General features: G+C 59.9%; 2 protein-coding genes across 3 annotated transcripts; one reads left to right on the top strand and one right to left on the bottom strand.

Moving 5' to 3' along the window:
* The first annotated feature begins 1203 nt into the window (after positions 1–1203).
* LOC114511170 (polynucleotide kinase 3'-phosphatase) lies at positions 1204–6920 on the top strand. Of its 2 annotated transcripts, XM_028529848.2 has the most exons (17): positions 1204–1335; positions 1586–1749; positions 2424–2470; positions 2809–3108; positions 3805–3884; positions 3967–4024; positions 4108–4215; positions 4571–4642; positions 5399–5447; positions 5563–5633; positions 5707–5799; positions 5880–5976; positions 6054–6115; positions 6271–6380; positions 6448–6535; positions 6610–6671; positions 6754–6920. In XM_028529848.2, exons 2-17 carry the CDS (start codon positions 1608–1610, stop codon positions 6869–6871), a joined length of 1557 nt encoding a protein of 518 aa, XP_028385649.1. In that variant the 5' UTR covers positions 1204–1335; positions 1586–1607; the 3' UTR covers positions 6872–6920. The 2 variants fall into 2 exon arrangements, with proteins under 2 accessions (XP_028385649.1, XP_035868483.1); XM_036012590.1 differs by lacking the exon at positions 5707–5799.
* A 186-nt stretch (positions 6921–7106) lies between these two features.
* PTOV1 (PTOV1 extended AT-hook containing adaptor protein) lies at positions 7107–15233 on the bottom strand. Its single transcript, XM_028530310.2, has 13 exons — positions 14864–15233; positions 12261–12398; positions 12060–12142; positions 11934–11991; positions 11741–11848; positions 10480–10635; positions 9943–10029; positions 9771–9844; positions 9638–9695; positions 9241–9345; positions 7663–7860; positions 7492–7560; positions 7107–7237 (listed from the first exon to the last, which is right to left on the bottom strand). Exons 1-12 carry the CDS (start codon positions 15032–15034, stop codon positions 7549–7551), a joined length of 1248 nt encoding a protein of 415 aa, XP_028386111.1. The 5' UTR covers positions 15035–15233; the 3' UTR covers positions 7107–7237; positions 7492–7548.
* Between the last annotated feature and the right edge of the window lie 2676 nt (positions 15234–17909).

Below are 17909 nucleotides of genomic sequence, written 5' to 3'. Positions count from 1 at the left end.
GATTGGATCCAGCCTTCTGGGGGTGTGGCCAAGCCCCCCTCCTGTGCCCAGGATTGGCCTGTGGCCTTAGATTTACGTTCCGTACACTACTGGGGCTGATGTCGATTTTACTAAATCGTGACAACTGTTCTCTTTGGCCCCCTCCTCAGGGATGGCCCGATCCTGCCCCGTGTCTACACACTCACTGGTTCCATCCCATAACAGCCTGCCAATCGAAGCCCGTCCTTGTATACAAGACATTACCATCTCCCACCCCTCTCTCCTCCCCCACAGGTGCCTTAAAGGGCCCTCGTCCACCCAAGGTGGGGGGCAGGGACCATCACTCTCCGGCCCTGATGTTGGGGGGAGAGTGGAGGGTGGGGATCGTGAGTTGGGAGGGGCGCTGTGAGATTAAAGATTTTACCTCTGTCAAATGAGTACGAGCTGTGTTGTGGATGTTCGTTCAACAAACTTTCTGAAGCCGAATGAGCAGCATCTCGTTGGTTCTCGCTGTAAAGCTGAGAGTGGGAATTATTGTTGCCCTTTTACAGATAAAGTGGACATTCATGTTTTGGGAATCCTTTTGACCATAGAGCCCCAGTCTTTCGGGCAGGTGGTGGGCGAGTGTTGAAATCAGAAGGTCTCCTGAGTCTACATTGTCCCCAGCAAAACCTGGAACCGCCAACTATGGTCGGAGTTTTTTGTCATAAGACAGCTGGAGGTTAGAGCGCCAGTGGCGCCTGGTCCGAAGGCAGGGCTGGGTCAAATAAGCGGGGACTCTCCGTCTCTCATCGGATAACCCCCGCAGGCACGCTATCAACAGGTGAGACTTAAACGGGGAAAGCTACCACCCACTTTCATGTATTATTTACATATGGTAACTGCTTTAATCTTCCTAGTAACTTCACAAAGTGGAAACGATTACCCCCACTTTATAGATGAGAAAATTGCAGCATGGAAGGGTAGGTATGCTGTCGGGGGCAGGTGTTTCTTCCACTGCCAATGATCATTCAATAGGAAAGAAAACTTGCCGCTGTAACTAAGTATCTCCCTAGCAAAGGGAATGAAAATTTAGACTTGTAAGAGAATCTGCAGCAGAGGACCCTTGTCCCCTACTGGCCTAAGCCTCACACTGCAGCAAGAGAGATGAAGGTCAGAGCTGCGGTGGGACCACAAAGGCCCGAAGTCGGGGAGGGGCGGGGCCTCGGTCGTGGGAAGAGCTCTGGAGCCCCGCCTCCTCGCGGAGGAAGAGTCATTTCCGTCCGCCGAAACAGTGAAAGGCGCGAGTGGAGCCGCAGGCCGAGAGCCTTTGACAGGACCTCTTTGGTCAGAAGTGGGGAGTGAGCTAGACCACGGGTGAGCGTTGGGCCGAGGCGAAAGCGCGAGGCCCTCGGCCTTTGCCCTGGGACGTAGGGGTCCCGGTTCCCCGAAGACCGAGTCGAAAGTCCTGACCCGGGAAAAGGCCAAGCCCTATGCTGACGAGTGGGTGGGATTACCCAAGCCTGTAGCGGATGGAGGGAATTCCTGGTGAGGGGACGGGAGGAGGCGGGACTTCCTTTAGACACTGAAGGCGACCTGCCATTCAAACCTATCTGCCTACTTGCCCTTAGGCTCACAGGGTGGCCAAGATGGAAACTAGGGGCGGCCTGTGGCTGGAGAGCCCCCCTGGGGGAGCACCCCCCATCTTCCTGCCCACGGACGGTCAAGCCCTGGTCCTGGGCCGCGGTCCCCTGACCCGGGTTACGGACCGGAAGTGCTCCAGAAACCAAGGTAGGCAGGGGCGGGGCCTGAATCGGAGGGGGTGTGGCCTGCTTCCTTAGCGGGAACGCTCGTTGGGAAAGATAGATAGTCAATTAATTAAAGGACATGCTTGGCCGCCAGGCGAAATTGTGTGGTACAGCCGATCCTAAAGTTGTCAGGTGCCCTCTGGGGAGCACAAGAAGAGAAAGGCTGTGTCTGACCCGGAACAAGCAGACCCCTGGCGGTGCGGAAGTTACCGAGCCTATCCCGAGACAGTCGTCATTGGGCAGAGAAGGAGGCTCACTGGCCACCGTGAACGGTTGAGTCAGGCTACGACCCTTGTCAAGGAGAGAGCCGATCCTAGGGAGAAATGTACGAAACAGCGATGAGTGTTGCGAAGCAGGGATGAGTGGTAACGGGCCAAACCCCTGACCTGCACCTGGCCACACTCCTCGCCAATTCTATACAGAAAAATTCCCACCCTGTCCCTAGGCGAACACCAGTGTCACAGGCAATGCTAAGGCCTTTGCCTGGCTGCTGCTTGTCAAGGAGTGAGCCAATCCTTTTTAGACATAAACTGCCTCCTCCTCCTCCTGAATGGGTGCTGTAGCGCCATCTTGTGGCCTGACGCTGGCCATGCTCTCCGGGAGGAGGGAAGCTATCACCCGGGATGCATGTCCTGAGTCCACCCTCTCAACCCTCAGTGGAGCTGGTCGCGGACCCTGAGACTCGGACGGTGGCTGTGAAACAGGTACCAGTTCCTCAGGAAGGCCTGGAGGTGGGGTCGGGGAGGAATCCCAATCCATCAGGTTCATGGGAACATCCGGCTGGGAGGGAAACAGGTGGGGCCAGTAAAGACACCTCGAAGTGTTGCCTGCTTCGACGCAGTATCTATCACATTTAAACAGCACAAGACCAAACACCTGTAACTTTCCCGAAGCCCTGAGTGGTGGTACACAGTGAAGAGGCAGGGCTTAGGGGTCTGATTGGCAGGTGGGGAAAGGCAAGTCCTATCTGAGTTGATTGATTGGAGGTTGGGTGGTGGTTGGGGGGTGGAGCTGGTCTCAGCTCTTCTCTATTTTTCTGCAGCTGGGAGTTAACCCCTCAACTGCCGGGACCCAGGAAATGAAGCCAGGGTCTGAGGGTTCTCTGGCAGTGGGAGACACGCTGTATTTGGTCAACGGTCTCTACCCGCTGACCCTGCGCTGGCAAGAGAACCTCTCACCAGAATCCCAGCCAGGCACCCCGCCCGGCACCCCTCCGGCAGGCCCAAACAAGGACGAAGATGTTGAACAACAGAAGAAGCGGATGCGGAAGTCATCCCCTGGCTGGGAGGGTCTTCAGAAGCTGCTAGTGTTCACTGCACCTGGGGTGAAGCCCCAGGGCAAGGTGAGGGCCAAGTTGGGGACTGAAGGGGCCACCACAGACTGGGAACGCAACCCTGTTTGCTGTGTGCCTCTGGGTAGGTCACTTAACCTCCATTACCCTCCACTTTTCTGAGAAATGGACTTGATAAATTTGGGGGTGGTTGTGAGCATTGGGGGAATGAAGCCATGTACATCAGCTCCTTCCTGACCCCTAACCACCCTGTAACCATAGCAACAGTCAGGCTCATTCCAGCAGGAGCTGTTATGATGGTGTTCCTTAGGTCCCGAGGGACTCGAGTTCAAATGCTGTCACACTCTCTCTCTGACCCGTTCTCTCACCGGTAAAGTGGGGGATTCAAGAAAGCCAGATGGCACAGCCCGATGTGCAGTTACCTACCAGACAAAACCTGGCCCCTGCCTTATTTGCACTGTCACTGGCCCTTCCAGGTGGAGGTCAGGGTGGGTAAGGTGTGAACCCTATTGTAAAGATTGGAATACTGAGGGGTGTGGGGGAAAGAGGAGACAGGAAAGGGAACATTTCAGGCTCTGCACTCAGGCATTGGGGATGCATCTTTGCCGTGCCTGGCCTAACATGAGACGTGTGGGCTCCCTGACTCACTTTCCCCATCTCTAGGGAACTGTGGTCACAGAGCTGACATGTACCAGTCTGAGTGAGGGGATCAGAGGTATCACGCTGTTCTTTTCTTGGTGATGCCAGGTGGCCGGCTTTGATCTGGATGGGACCCTCATCACCACACGCTCTGGGAAGGTCTTTCCCACCGGCCCCAGTGACTGGAGGTGATGAGAGGCCGGAGAAGGGGGTGAGTGTGGCTCCTGCCAGGCCCCTGGTCACCTTGACTCCTTCCTGCCCCTTCCGCAGGATCTTGTACCAAGAGATCCCACGTAAGCTCCGGGAGCTGGAGGCAGAGGGCTACAAGGTATGTGCGTCCGTGGGCCCAGGCTGTGGGGAGGGCCGGGGCATGGGGAAGCGGGCGCTGGGTGACACCCGTCTGCTCCCCAGCTGGTGATCTTCACAAACCAGATGGGCATTGGGCGTGGCAAGCTGTCAGCAGAGGAGTTCAAGGCCAAAGTGGAGGCTGTGGTGGAAAAGCTGGGAGTCCCCTTTCAGGTACCAGCTGCCAGAGAAGCTGAAGAGGGGTGATGGGGGGGGAGGCAGAGACCCAGAGAGAGGGACAGGGACTCAGGAGAGTAGGGGAATTGGGGTGGGGGGTGGTGGCAGAGTTCTAGAGACCCTGAGGGAGGGAGGAGACAGAGTCCTGGAGGGGTGGAGTTCCAGAGAACAGAACAAAGAGGGAGACAGAGACCCAGAGAGGGAGCGGGTCCTACATGTGGTTATTGGGACAGAAACCCATTTTAAGTGGCCCTGGGACCTCTCCTGATTGGTCAGGGATGGTAAAATGTCCTTGGGTCCTGTGTGTCCTCAAAGGGCTTTAGGGGCTCAAGGAGTGGTATCTGACCCACAGGTGCTGGTTGCCACGCATGCAGGCTTGTACCGGAAGCCGGTGGCCGGCATGTGGGACTACCTGCAAGAACAGGTGAGCCACAGCCCACTGGCTGTTCTCCCCCTACTGCGGGCACACAGCCTCCTTGCTACTCCCTGGACTCCCTTGTCCCTCCTCCCATTGTCCTCGCCTTCTTGCCCCTCAGTGCTCATGGCCTTGTGTTGGTGTGTGAGGCCAGTGAACTTCAATTAAAAACCAGGGTGGTAGAGATCAGTCACTGGCTCATCATTCCTCCGAGGTCCCACAGTGTGGCCCAGAGCCCACGCACTGAGGAGGGTGCAGACTGTAAATAGAGACTGACTGTAAAACAGCAGGAGGCCATGAGGCCGGACCAGCCGGAGTGGAGGTCTGTCTTAGGTGCCCCTGGAGTCAAAAGCTAAAGGTGGTGAGGGAGAAAGCCAGGTGGATGTCTAGGCTCCTGAAGAACCTTCCAGACCAGAGTCACAGCAGGTGCAAAGTGTGTTTAGGGACCGTCAGTGAGGAGGCCCTTGTGGCCAAAGAAGGGGACTAAGGGCCAGGTCAGAGCAAGCAGGCAGAAGATAGCATGAGGCCACCTAGGGGGAGGTTGTCAACAGAAGTGAGGGCCGGCGCTCTCTGGTGGCTGAGAGAGGAACAGATGGCGCGTCGGTCGGTGGGACACAGCTGCAGGCGAGAAGCAGGGCTGCTGGACTGGACGTGGGGCATGAGTGGTTCGAGTTCAGACCCACTGCTTAGTGGAGCCCGTTACTGCTCTAGAAGGGCAGGTGTGGGAGTCTGTTCCTTATAGCCTCATCTCCCGTCCCTCCCCAGGCCAATGAGAATGTGCCCATTTCCATTGGGGACAGCATCTTCGTGGGAGGTAAGGGCTGGGGGGGGGGGGGGGGGGGGGGGGGAGTATGTGGCTCCTTGGGGCTGATGGCCAGGCGGGGGACTCGGGTTCCTGAGGCTGCAAGGGTGTCCTGTGTGCATCCCAGATGCTGCTGGCCGCCCCGCCAACTGGGCTCCCGGGAGGAAAAAGAAAGACTTCTCCTGTGCGGACCGCCTGGTAAGCCCCGCCCACACCTGCTCTGGAGCCCAGCCCAGTCTGCCCCCTGCCTGACCTCTGCCCTCACCCCCAGTTTGCCCTCAACGTGGGCCTGCCCTTTGCCACTCCGGAGGAGTTCTTCCTGAAGTGGCCGGTGGCCAGCTTTGAGCTCCCAGCCTTTGACCCGGTAAGCCCCACAGGAGTAGGGGGGTAGTGCCCCAGCAGTGGAATCAGGAGGGGACTCACTCCTCACATCTATCCCCCCAGAGGACAATGTCATCCTCAGGACCACTGTGGCTGCCTGAGTCCAGTTCCCTCTTGAGCCCTGACCCTGAGGTGGTCATCGCCGTGGGATTCCCTGGGGGTGAGACACCTTGACCCCCAACCCCTAGGAACGCCAGCCCTCTTGGGGCACCCACTGACACTGTCCCCCTCTCCCAGCTGGGAAGTCCACGTTCCTCCAGAAGCACCTTGTGTCTGCTGGATACGTGCACGTGAACAGGGTAGGTCCTGTCCCATCACTGCTAATCATCTCCTGGTGGGATCTGTTCCCTTTGCACCTCTGCTCTTTAAGGGTAACCCCCCTGGGCGCCCCCCCGCTCCATCCCTCTCCCCCAAGGTCCCTGCCCACTCGTGACCTCCTCCCTACGTGCCCCAGGACACGCTGGGCTCGTGGCAGCGCTGTGTGAGCACCTGTGAGGGGGCTCTCAAGCAACGGAAGCGGGCGGTGATTGACAACACCAACCCAGACGTCCAAAGCAGAGCCAGGTACCCAGGGGCCCTGGGAGGCGCCTGTGGGGCGGGTCCAGGCCCCTTACCAGCCCTGCCCCCACAGGTACATCCAGTGTGCCCAAGATGCTGGTGTTCCCTGCCGCTGCTTCCTCTTCAGTGCCACCCTGGAGCAGGCGCGCCACAACAACCGGGTGAGCGCCTGTGACCCCCACCCTCTACAAGCCCAGCACACCCCCAAGCTGACCTCTGACCTCTGACCCCACAGTTCCGGGAGATGACGGATTCCTCTCACGCCCCTGTGTCTGATGTGGTCATGTTCGGCTACAGGTAGGCACTGCCCAGACAGGCTCTGCTGGGGTGCCTGGGGCTCCGCTGGGCCTCAGCTCCCCTCACTGCCCTCTGCCCCCAGGAAGCAGTTCGAGGCCCCGACGCTGGCCGAAGGCTTCTCTGAGATCCTGGAGATCCCGTTCCGGCTGCATGTGGAGCCACAGCTGGAGCGGCTCTACTGCCAGTTCTCCGAAGGCTGAGCCACCGCCCACCCCTGCCCCCCAATAAATGCTGTTTTTCTTTAAGCTTAGCAGGCATTTTGCTGGGACGAAGGGTGGGCCACCCAGCCACGGGCAGGCCGCTCCCCAGAGGGCCAGGAGCACAGACCTGCCAAGCCCAGGGCTCCTGGCGCTGGCCCTGCTGGGGATTGAGGTTCTCTTAGGCAAAGGGCGAGAACTAGGCTCTGGCCACAGGCGATGCAAGAGGGTGGCCCCGTGGGCTTTTAAAAGACTTTATTGGGGAAACGTACATGGGTAGGAACTGTCCTCGGAGACATCTCAGGATGCTGTCCTCCATCTCACCAGGCAGTTGTGACCTCCAGGGGCCCCTGCTCAGAAGCATCTGACCTGGAGCAAGGGGATGGGGTGGGCCTGAACTGGGGCTCCCAGTAGCCCCCTACTTGGCTGCTCGGACCTGCAGTGAGCCTGCAGGGATCGGGGGATGAGAAAAGGGCCTCTCCCTGCCCAACCTGGAGATCCCTGGGAGGCTGGGGACTGTCATGCCTCTCCCTCACTCTGGTCTTGACAAAACCAGGTCACACTACTTCCCCAACCCCCAACACATTCAAGTCCAGCCTACACTCTGCCTGGCTGCTACTCACCGGTCTCGGCGGGGGCCTCGTCTGTGACCCCTGGAGGGACCCAGGCTGGGGTGGCCACTACCCCCCCATCTGCGGGGGGAAAAACCAGGGGGAAGAGTCAGCAGCGGAAAGGGGAAGAGTGAAGGGAGGGCCGAGGCAAGCAGGGCTCTGGGGGTGCCGCTCCTGCCTCACCCCTCGCTGCTGCTGCTCCTGCTCCAGGTTCCGCTGCAGGACCTGCTGCTGGTTGGCGATGACACGCCGGATGCCATTGACGAAGTTGCTCTGGTCGTGGGGGATGAGGCCAATGAAGATCTTCTTCTCCGAGGAGTACAGCAGCATGAGCACACGGATCTCGCACGAGGCCTTATAGGAAAAGTGCACGCAGCCGGCCTGGCGGGCGCAGGCCTGGCGTCACGGGCAGCCCTGGGCATGGAGGCTCCGCCCGCTGCGCCACAAACCACACAGGCCGGCGTCCCTCAGAGCCAGCGTCGCCGCCTGTGCGAACCAGGTGCATCCCCACTGCTGTCCTCACGGCCCCACTACTACTCCCACACAGGCACACCGAGACAGAGGCCCCGAGATGACTGTCCGTGGCCCGGCAGGTGCTGTGCAGAAGAGCTCAGGACACTGAGCCACCTGGTGTCAGGAGTGCCACCAACGCCAGAGGGGCGAGCACACAGAACGCCCCTGAAACGGAGCCTGGAGGTCAGGCTGCAGGATCGGCCCCGGCTGAGCCTCACAGAGGCCTCAGCGGGAGACACCGGCATGGTGGCTCTCCACCCCATGCGGAGCCCAGAGTGCTACTGCCGCCCCACAGGCAGGGCAAGCACAGCAGGCAGGGACAAGGCCTACTGGCCTCTCCCTCTCTGCAGGGCTGGGCCACTGTCCCCATCACAGGTCAGCCATCAGACACTGAGAGCCTGCGGGTCCCCAGAGCCGACCCTGTGTGCACCACTCTGGGCAGGGCTTCAAAGGCTTTGGAAGGGCCCGGGGCACACACCCCTTGCCACACCGGAGCCCACAGTTGGGGGTCTGGTGTGGATGGAAGGGCTGACCCTGGGTTCAACTGGCCCTTGGGCAGCCCTGTGCTTTTGAACACTTGGCCACAATAGAAATAGACAACCAGCCCCTCAAATACACAATGGCACAGCTGAGCTCCCTTCAGTGTATTTAAAAGAAATAGTAGGTGAGACAAGTGTTAACCCTCCGTAACAGATACTGGGGAAGTAGACAGCGACAGCCACCGCCTGCAAAGAGCCATCAGACAGTCTGCACCCCAGCCCCGGGAAGGCCACCGCCTGCCCAGCACCCTGAGAGCTGGAGGCTGACACACCTCCCTGCAGGGGAGGGGCCTTCAGGAGCCCCGGGTTTTCCCCAGGAAAACCTACAGTGACGAGGGTGTCCTGTCCTCTGGGACAGCAGGAGAAATGTGGCAGGGAAGGGCCTGGGAGCTCAGGCAGGGCTTGGACAGGCCAGCGCCAGCCTTCCAGGCCTAAGTCCCTGCCTGCATTTGTTGGCACTGCCTTTGAGCCTCAGTTTCCCTATCTGTAAAGTGGGGCCAGGATGGTACAGGACCCCAGGGAAGCCGTGTGGCCCAGGAGCCAGTGGGTGCACAGCAAACGACACCACCGTGGGCTGCCAGCACTCCCCAGCCTGTTCCAGGAACAAGGGCATCCCTGGGTTCACCCCACTTTTGCTTAAACACCTGGGGGGGTCTGACTGTTTCTATCCCCCAGTGCCTCTCCCTCTGCCCCACCCCGCCCCACTCACAAAGCCGTTGTCCATGATCCGACACAGGCTCTTCAGCGTCTCCAGGTCCTTGGTGAAGTGGAATTGCACCAGGCGGGAGTTCCGGAACAGTGGCACCAGGGTGGTCTACGGGGACACCCAGTGGGCGTGAGCCCAGATGGTCCACTGCCAAACTGCCCTGACCCTCGTCCCTACCCACACAGTGCTGACTCTGGGGCTGAGTGCCAGCTTCACCTCGGGCGGGTCCTATGACCCCTTCAAAGCCAGGCCTGCCGGCCGCCAGTCACACAGCCTGTCACATACTATCCCCCCACCCAATGGACTCTTCTGCAGCGGGCTATCCAGGGGTCCCTCCTGGGGACGCTCCCTCGCCACCCCAGGGCCCCAGCTATGGAGCCCTTTGCTGCCCTCCACTCACCAGCAGCTGCTGTGGAATGAGCTGCATGTACAGCTTCCTCGGCCACTGCTCGGTCCTCCTGCAGGCGCAAAGGGACGAGAGTCGGGACCAACTCTCACTGAGACTCCTCCCCCACCCCCAGCATGACACTCACAGGATCTCCCCCTGGTTCACATAGACATGTGATGGCAGCCATCTCTTGGCCCGACTGTTGGGCTCCGGCCTGGGCTTTTGGGGAGAGGGAGAGGGGAGGCATCAGGAAGGGGTAGAGCCGAGTCAGCAGGGGTGCGGGGCTCCTGAAGCGACCGGGCCCTGCCAGGGCTCACCTCCTGCCACTCCATGACCCCACTCCACGCCAGGAACTTGTTGTTGACGATCTGGACAGGGCCAGAGACACCGCCAGGCCCCACCGCCTGCAGGAAGAGGCCAGGTGGGTGAGGGTAGTGTGAGCTGGTGCCTCGGCCCCACCCAAGCCTCCCTCCCTACCCCAGGCCATTGGTCCCAAGCCTGTCCACTGCCTGTCCTCACAGATCCACAGACAGCCCCAGCTTTCTTCCTGGCTTCTCAGCCTCCATTCTGCCAGGGGCTTCTCTGCCCCAGAGCTCCTCATGGCCGACCCTGCCCCTCGCCTGCTCACAGGCACCCATGGCTCCCAAGTGCCCCAGAATGATTTCTGACCCCTCAGCCTGGGACACAGAGCAAACAGGATGTGCCTCGCACCACCCTCCCATGACCAGCGTGCCCCCTGCCCACCCGCCGCCTGGGTCCACACACGTGTCCTTCCTCCTGGAAGCTACCCGCAGTCCCCCCCCGCCGCCCTGCAAGGCCTCGCTGGCACACCGGCGCCTGGGTCCGGGGCACACCTGCTTGCGGGTGGTGATGACCTGCCGGATGGCGTTGACGAAGCCACTCTGGTCGTAGGGGATGAGGCCCATGAAGATCTTCTTCTTGGATGAGTACAGCAGCATGAGCACGCGCACCTCGCAGGGGGAGATGTGGGGGAAGAGCATGCAGCCCGCCTGGGGGAGGCCGGGAGTTGGGGACCTGCGCACACTGCCGAGGGGCCGAGCGCCCTTCCCTCATCATGCGAGCCTGCCCCCGTCGCCACAGGACAGAAGTCCTCAAAGCTGACCCCGTGGCCCCAAAACAAGGTACACAGCCAAAGCACTGAGTGAGCTAAGGTGCCCCTCAGCACCCCCACTTGTGAAATCGGAGGTCAGGGCTAGGGCCTGATATCCACATGTGGGCATGAGGACCCCGGGCTGTCTCCCAGCCACACCCCCTCCGATGTGAGCCCCGCCCTGGGGAGCTGCCTGTGCAGGTGGCTGCCAACAAGGGCCTGCCTGCCCAGCCCTCTCCTGCCCAGGCACCGAGAGAGGGGAGAGGCCCCTGGACCTCAGGAGTCCTGGCACCCACAGCACCCCTAGAGGGGGTGGCCTGTTCCGAAGAGGGACTGGAGGGGACACCAGAGCCGAGTGCACTGGACTTCCTGGGCAGAGGACTTGCTCCCACATCATGCCCACCCCTCCTAGTACCTGCCTCCTCCCACAACCAGACCCCTGGGGGAGGGCGCTGCCAAGACCCAGGCCCAGAGGCAGGGGCTGTAGGGACCAGGTAGAATTTCACTTCGAGACTTCCTGTGTCTGAATCCCAGACTGACACTCGGTGTTTGCAGAGCACACACTGTGCACGCGGACCACGTGACACGGACCTCCCATAGCGGCCCCTGGACTGGCCCGCCCCCTGCCAGCCCCACTCGGCAACTGAGACAGCTGAGCCCAGCAGAGACCAGTCCCTCCCTTGGTCCCTGGCCACGCCCCTTCACCAGGTCCCTACCACCTGCTGGACCCCAGGAGGCTACTGCGGACGGTACCCCCCACCCCCCGTCACTCATGTCCCTGCGGCAGGTGGATTCCTTCACTCTGCCCCACCAAGGGGGTCCTCTGAGACCTACTTACAGGCAGGCTGGCCCTCCACAGGAGGGGGTGCCCCCAGCCCCCAGGGCACCTCACTGAGGCCAACCCTGGCCTGTCCCAGCAGAGCTGCCCCCTGCTGCACTGCCACCAGTGTGCCCACCGGCCCCACCCTCCGCCACCCTGTGCCCATGCCCCCCAGCCCACTCACGAAGCCATTGCCCATGACGCGGCAGAGCCCCTTGAGGGAGTCACAGTCTCTGTTGGTGAAGTGGAACTGCGCCAGCTGGGAGTTGCGGAACAGGGGGCCCAGGGTGGTCTGGGGGTAACAAGGAGACAGCTGGGTCACCGCTGGGGCCAGGGGGCGTGAGGCGGATAAGCTAGGGGTGTGGGGCGGGCCTCACCAGCAGCTGCTGTGGGATCAGCTGCATGATCAGCTTCTGTGGCCACTGGTCCGTCTCCCTGCGGGAGGAGAGGGTCAGGGGGGCCCCAGCCCCCGAGCTGCCCACCCGCCCGCCCCCGGCACTCACAGGTTCTCGCCCTGGTTCACGTAGGCCTGGCAGGGCAGTGTGCGCTTCAGCTTCGCGCTGGAGTCAGAGTAGGGTCGGCGCTTCTGTGGCAGGAGCGAGTGTCTCGTGACACGGCCCAGGTGCCCAGGCCTGCCCCCACCTGCAGGGGCAGGCAGGACCCATGGGGCACCCCCAGCCCCACACCTGACACGGGCCGCTCACCTCCTGCCACTCCAGGACACCGCTCCAGGCCAGCAGCTTGTTGCTGAGCCGGTGCTCGCCCACCACCAGGCCCCCGAGGGCGAGCCCAGGCGAGGATGGCCCGATGGGGCCCAGGGCCCCGAAGACCCGAGCACCTTGCTGCAGGAGAGCAGTGGGGAAACCAAGGCTGGGGCAGCTACATGGGCAGGCTGTCTCCCACATACCCCAGAGGGGATGTCCCAATGTTCAGACCCAAACATCCCACTCAGAAACACCCAAGGCAGAGTCAAGACTTTGCCTTGATGGGGGGCTGACCCCATCTCCCCGCCCCCAGAGCCTGCTTATCCCCTCAACATCAGCCCATACAAGCTCCGTGAAAGCCACCAGCCCACTTCCCCCTCCACCCTTTGCTGCAGCTGAGCTCTAGGCCTAGAATCCACCCCCCCCCCACCCCGACCCTGACCCTGCTCGGGAGGCACCGCCCCCTCACCCTCCTGGCCTGATCAAACTCTCCATCTGTCTACTGAAACTCAGCTCAGAAGCCAGCCCTTGGGGTCCAGGGGTATCCTTGAAGCCCCCAAAACGCACAAGCCAGCCTGGGCCGTGTAGGTCTGTCTACCTGGCACACTGGCTTGCCCCGTCCCTTCACACTCAAAGCCCTTCCTAGCTCCTCACAACTGTCAAGAGAAAGTCCAGAGTCTCCCTCCGGCTCCTGCCAGCCTCCCCCCTCGCACACCCCGGCTGCAGGCCATGTCAGCCTAACCCCTCGAGAGGCAGAAACCAGAAGCATACAGAGTACAAAAGCACCCAGGGAGGTGGGGACCCGTGCAGAGGAGGCAGTGTGACAAACACCTGGAGGGGCCTCGAACACAGCGTCTCAAGAGCGTTTGCAGAACACCAGAATGTTCCAGCGGTACAGCCAAGGAAAGCTACACATTCTCAGAGCAGGCTCTCCCAGCCGTCTTTTTATTAAGCCAAAAACACCTCCAGCAGACACGTGAAGGCTTCAGAACAGCCTGGCAGCCGGAACCCCAGGAAAATCTCACTCGTAAGTGCCTCCAGGCAGGGGGAAAAAGTGTCCATGGCTGTTCCTTTCATCTTATCACTATATCGCACTTCTGCATTTCCTGTGAAGCACACAGATGCCCCCTGCCCCAGCATACTGACAGGCAGGAAAAGTTTTATTTTGGAGGCAGACTTTAAAGAGCAAAAAACCCCAAGCAAGAACGCTCTCCATCTGGGCAATTGGTCCTGGGACCTGAGAAACTGCGGGAGACCACGGAGAAAGCCTGAATGCAGGGTGTGTGTGGGCCCAGCGGAAGAACAGGCGCAGGCACCACAGCCAGGGCACGGAACTCTGGGACCGCAGGAAAGCGCCCAGCTGGAGGGCCCAGGTGAACGCCCACTGAGGACCCAGTCAGTCCGAGCAAGCTCTAGGGACACGTGTCAAAGTCTGCTTATCCTGGAGGGCGGGCTGACCTGGCAGGGCTCGAAAGGGGTTTTGGTCTGGACTGTGAAGACCAGGAATGGGTGCCAAAGACCCAGGGTGGGCGGGACACCTGCAACAGCAGGATGCCTAGGTCAAGTGCAACCCGACAGGAAATGTCCCCTCTGGGCAAGGGTTTGCACAATTGAGTGGTGCCTCCCCTGCCACCTGATTCATTGTTTACTGCATGAGAAAGCCCATCTAGTACTCGGAAGGGCAAAAGCCTTATCGAGGAGGGATGTTTCAGGGTCCAGGAAGTGCTTTAGTTGATGTGAATGCTGATCAGAGGGGAGGGCAACGGAGGAAAAGGGAAACTTTGGGGCGATGTTCCGAGTCTGGGTGTGTAAGATCGCAGGAAGCCTGCTCAAAGCTCCGCGCCACAGACAACGTAGGGCAGAGCAGTCGAGAAGCGAGCTTGAGCGCCAGCCTAGGGTAGAACGCACAGCTGGGCAAGCGTGTGCACAGTCCGGCGGTGCAGGAATGGTCGGGACGCGCACCTTCACCGCTCCAAATACGCTTTATTAAGGTTTTGAAAAGTATGTACATGTTTTAAGGCCGGGAAAAGAGTGTGTAGCTTCATGTACTGGCAAAGTTAGATGTTTATGTTTAAGGTCTGGGCTTGTTACAATGTTTGAGGGCATCCCACACCTGGGCGCGCCAGCAAATCCTGGGCGCACACGCTACAGGCGCCGTGCAGAACGCCCCCGGGTGCAACACCTGGGCGCGCGAGGGCACGACGCGGTCCCTCTCGCCGCTGTGCCCCCAACCCCTCCTTCATTTCCAGATCTCCTGCCCGCACAGAGACAAACTTTCCAATTGGAAAAACAAGCGCGCACGCCGGCCAACGTTCGTAGTCGGCCAGCCAGCCCCCCACCCCGCGTTTAAATCCGGCCGCCGAGTCAGCAGTAATTTGAGCCCTCGCCACCCCCGTACCCCACCCCCGCTACCCCGGCCCCAGCGCCTAACAAAGGGGAGAGCCCAGCGCGTACCACCGAGGGGTTCCACGGGGGAACCCAGCCCCAGTCCGGACCACCCTTCGTGGCCACCCGGGAGAACCCCAGAGGAGGGGGCGGCGGACAAAGACGAGAGCACGGGGGCGGGGCCGTGGAAGGCTCTGGAAAAATGGCGGGGGGCTCACCATGGGAGGGGCCGAGCGGGCCCGGATCCGCGGAGGCTCTGGGCCCCGAGGGCTGGCCGGCCAGGAGCGCGAGCGGGCGGCGCGCACCGTGAAGGGCCGCGGGGGGCGGCCACGACCCCCAAGGGGGCCCCCAGCGCCGGAGCGGTGCGGGGCGCGGCGTGGACGGACCATGGCTGGAGCGGGCCGAGCAGTCTGGGGGACAGCACTAGCCGCACGAGGGGCTGCGGGCTCCACCGACTGAGGGGCGCGGGCCCGCTGCTCTGGGGGGAGATGGGTTGGGCTGTACCAAGCGCGGGGTACGCGCCGCCGGAGAGGGGTCGCCAAGCCGAACCACTGCGGCGAGCAGGGGAGCGCGGCGCCAACCAAGAGCGTCCGCGAGGGGGCGTGGCCGGGGCGTACCAAATATGGCTGGGGAGCGGAGAGGGTGTGTGGGGCGGGGAGTTCGGCAATTGGAAGTTACTTCGGGTCGCTTGAGCCAGGGCGGGATCAACTGAGAGGACGTGCAAGAAACGACTTCTGGGGACCCTGGCGAAGAAAGCCATATCAAAGGGCGAAGAGGTGGGGAAGATGAAGTAGAAGACCATACCAAGTTGACTGCAGGATGGGGGGCGGGATCCGGCAGATTTTACTCAGAGTCCTGGACACGCGGAACCGGGGGACTACCAGAGCTCTCAGGGAAAGAAGGAGGAAGGAATAATGGACCTGGGGGTTGAGGGAATCTACCTAGAGGCTTGGGGATACGGGTCGTACCGCGCACCAGACGAGAACTTAGGGTCTGGAGGCTGTGACGTGGCTAGGTCAGCAGGGGACCACAACTTCCAGCGGCCCCCGCGCGGGCGGGGCCGGGCCAGTGGCCTTAGGGGACGCCTGTAACAGCTGCGTACCAATTGGCCCCGCTCCCTAGACTCCGCCCACCGCCTTCTCTGCCTCCCGCAGCTTCTTGCTCCCGCCTTTCAGGGCCATTCATTGATTCCCTCATTTCACTCAATTAAGTGACTGCATAGTCACTTACTAGTAGTTGTGTAAGATTTCTTGCTTAAATTCCCTGTTTCTGTTTCTGTTTCTTTTTTAAGAGAACAGGAAAGGAGAAAGAGAGGAAAAGGAACATCAATTTGTGGTTGCCTCTTGCAGCCCCCCGCCCTGACCGACTGTGGACCTGGCCCACATTCCAGTCGTGGGCTCTGACAGGGAATCAAACCAGAGACTTATTGGTTCACAGGCTTGCGCTCAACTCTCAACCCACTGATCCACACCAGGCAGGGCTTAAATTCCATGTGTCTTAAATGTGGCTAATAACTAACCCCAAAGCAGTTATTGAGAGTCAAATGAGTCAGTAAAGTATTGGGATTGCTACTTGGCACAGTGACAACTTAAACATTTGCTTTTTTCCTTTCTATCATTCTTAATAGCACCATTTCCAGTTAAGTGCTGGGCAGTGAGTATACTGTGATGACGGACCAGGTCCCTCACAGAACCCATAGTCCCTTGGGGGACACCTAGCATCGCAGTTGGTAATAAAGGGGTGACTAGAGCCAATGCCCAGAGTGGTGGGGTGGTGACCTTGAGAACTGAGGAAAGTGGCCTTTAAGGAGCCTGCAATTCCACATCGACTGGAACAGTGTGCTAAGACGAGGGAACAGCCAGGGCACAAAGCCTGAGAAGGGAAGAAAAACGAGGGAGGCCTATGAGGCTGGAGGGGAGGGAGGGCGGAAGACAGCAGTGAATTTGGGAGGGGCCGAGTGCCTCAAGCAGAGTCCCTGTAGCCTTGGGATGGAATTTGGATTTTAGTCTCATTTAGCTGGGGCTTTTGGCAAGGGAATGGCAGTTTCATTTTTTTAAACAAAGCAGTCACAGAATGCACAGAGTCACACACAACATCTGTACGAATATACAGAAGGAGCTGGAATCCACAGTCACCGCCGAGGAGAGAAGGCAGCAGACTGGGGGCGGGGAGGGCAGTAGCGGGGGGGTGGGGAGCAGTGGAAAGGAGACGCAGTGTACTATTTTAAACTATTTGGAATTTGAACCATATGTAAGTGTTGCCTGTTGAAAAATAACTGGCAACATTTCAAACTTTTTTCAGGGCCCCCTCTGGCTGCTGTGTTGAAAATAAGATTATAGACAACAAGAGGAAGCAGGAAGGCAGAAAGCAGACAGGGGCAATAATCCAGGCAAGAGGCCTCATGGCTTGGGCCACAGGCAGGGTGGCCGCAGCAGGGGACATGGTCATTTTCACAATGTATTTTCAAGCTAGAGCTCAAAGGACTTACGTAGAGATGGGGGGGAGGGGTGAGGGATGATACCAAGGTTCTTGCCTGTTCACAGGTGCCATTTAGTGAGAGGGAGCTGACCAGAGGAGGAACAGGTTGAGGAGGCTGGGAGGCAGAGAGCCCTACTTCCGTTCAAGATGTTGATGAAGCAATGTAGCTAGAAGAGTGTGGAGAGAAAACTTCAGGAGTCCTCAGCTTTGCAATCAGTGGGAAAGCATGAGATTACGAAGAACGTGGGTGTGGATGGGGACTGGGACACTCCATCCCCTCAGGCCTTGAGGGGCCACCAGAAAATGAAACAGGGGTGACCAGTAAAAGTCAAGAAGACCTTCGCTGGGTCATATTTCCCATCTTTGTTCCATCAATTAAGCCGCGTGTCCAAGGACTTCCCGGGGCTGACTGGAGCCCAGCCCTGAGCCCCAGATGTGCCCCAGATCATGACCAAATAAGACGTCAGTGCTCTCTAGACCCCGGCTGCAGGTTAGATATCCACAGGTACCTCCAGAGCCCTGATAACCACCCCTGTCAGGACACCCAACTGCTGGCTGCAGGAAGGAGAAAACCACAGGGACAGAAGCCTCCGTACTCCAGAAACCCTCATTTCCCATCATTTTCTTTGGTCCAAGTCATCAAGATCTCTTGCCAGGAAGAATCTCCTAACTCTTGCCACCTTGTTTCTCGTTCCACTCACCAAAAGAATCCAATGGCTCCCCAGTGCCCTTAGATTTAAATACCTCACTGTGGCCTTGAATGCCAAGATCATGCAGCCCCTTCGG

Source organism: Phyllostomus discolor, chromosome 12, assembly GCF_004126475.2.
Source record: "Phyllostomus discolor isolate MPI-MPIP mPhyDis1 chromosome 12, mPhyDis1.pri.v3, whole genome shotgun sequence".
Classification (NCBI taxonomy): domain Eukaryota; kingdom Metazoa; phylum Chordata; class Mammalia; order Chiroptera; family Phyllostomidae; genus Phyllostomus; species Phyllostomus discolor.
This window is presented reverse-complemented; position numbering and strand designations above follow the sequence as displayed.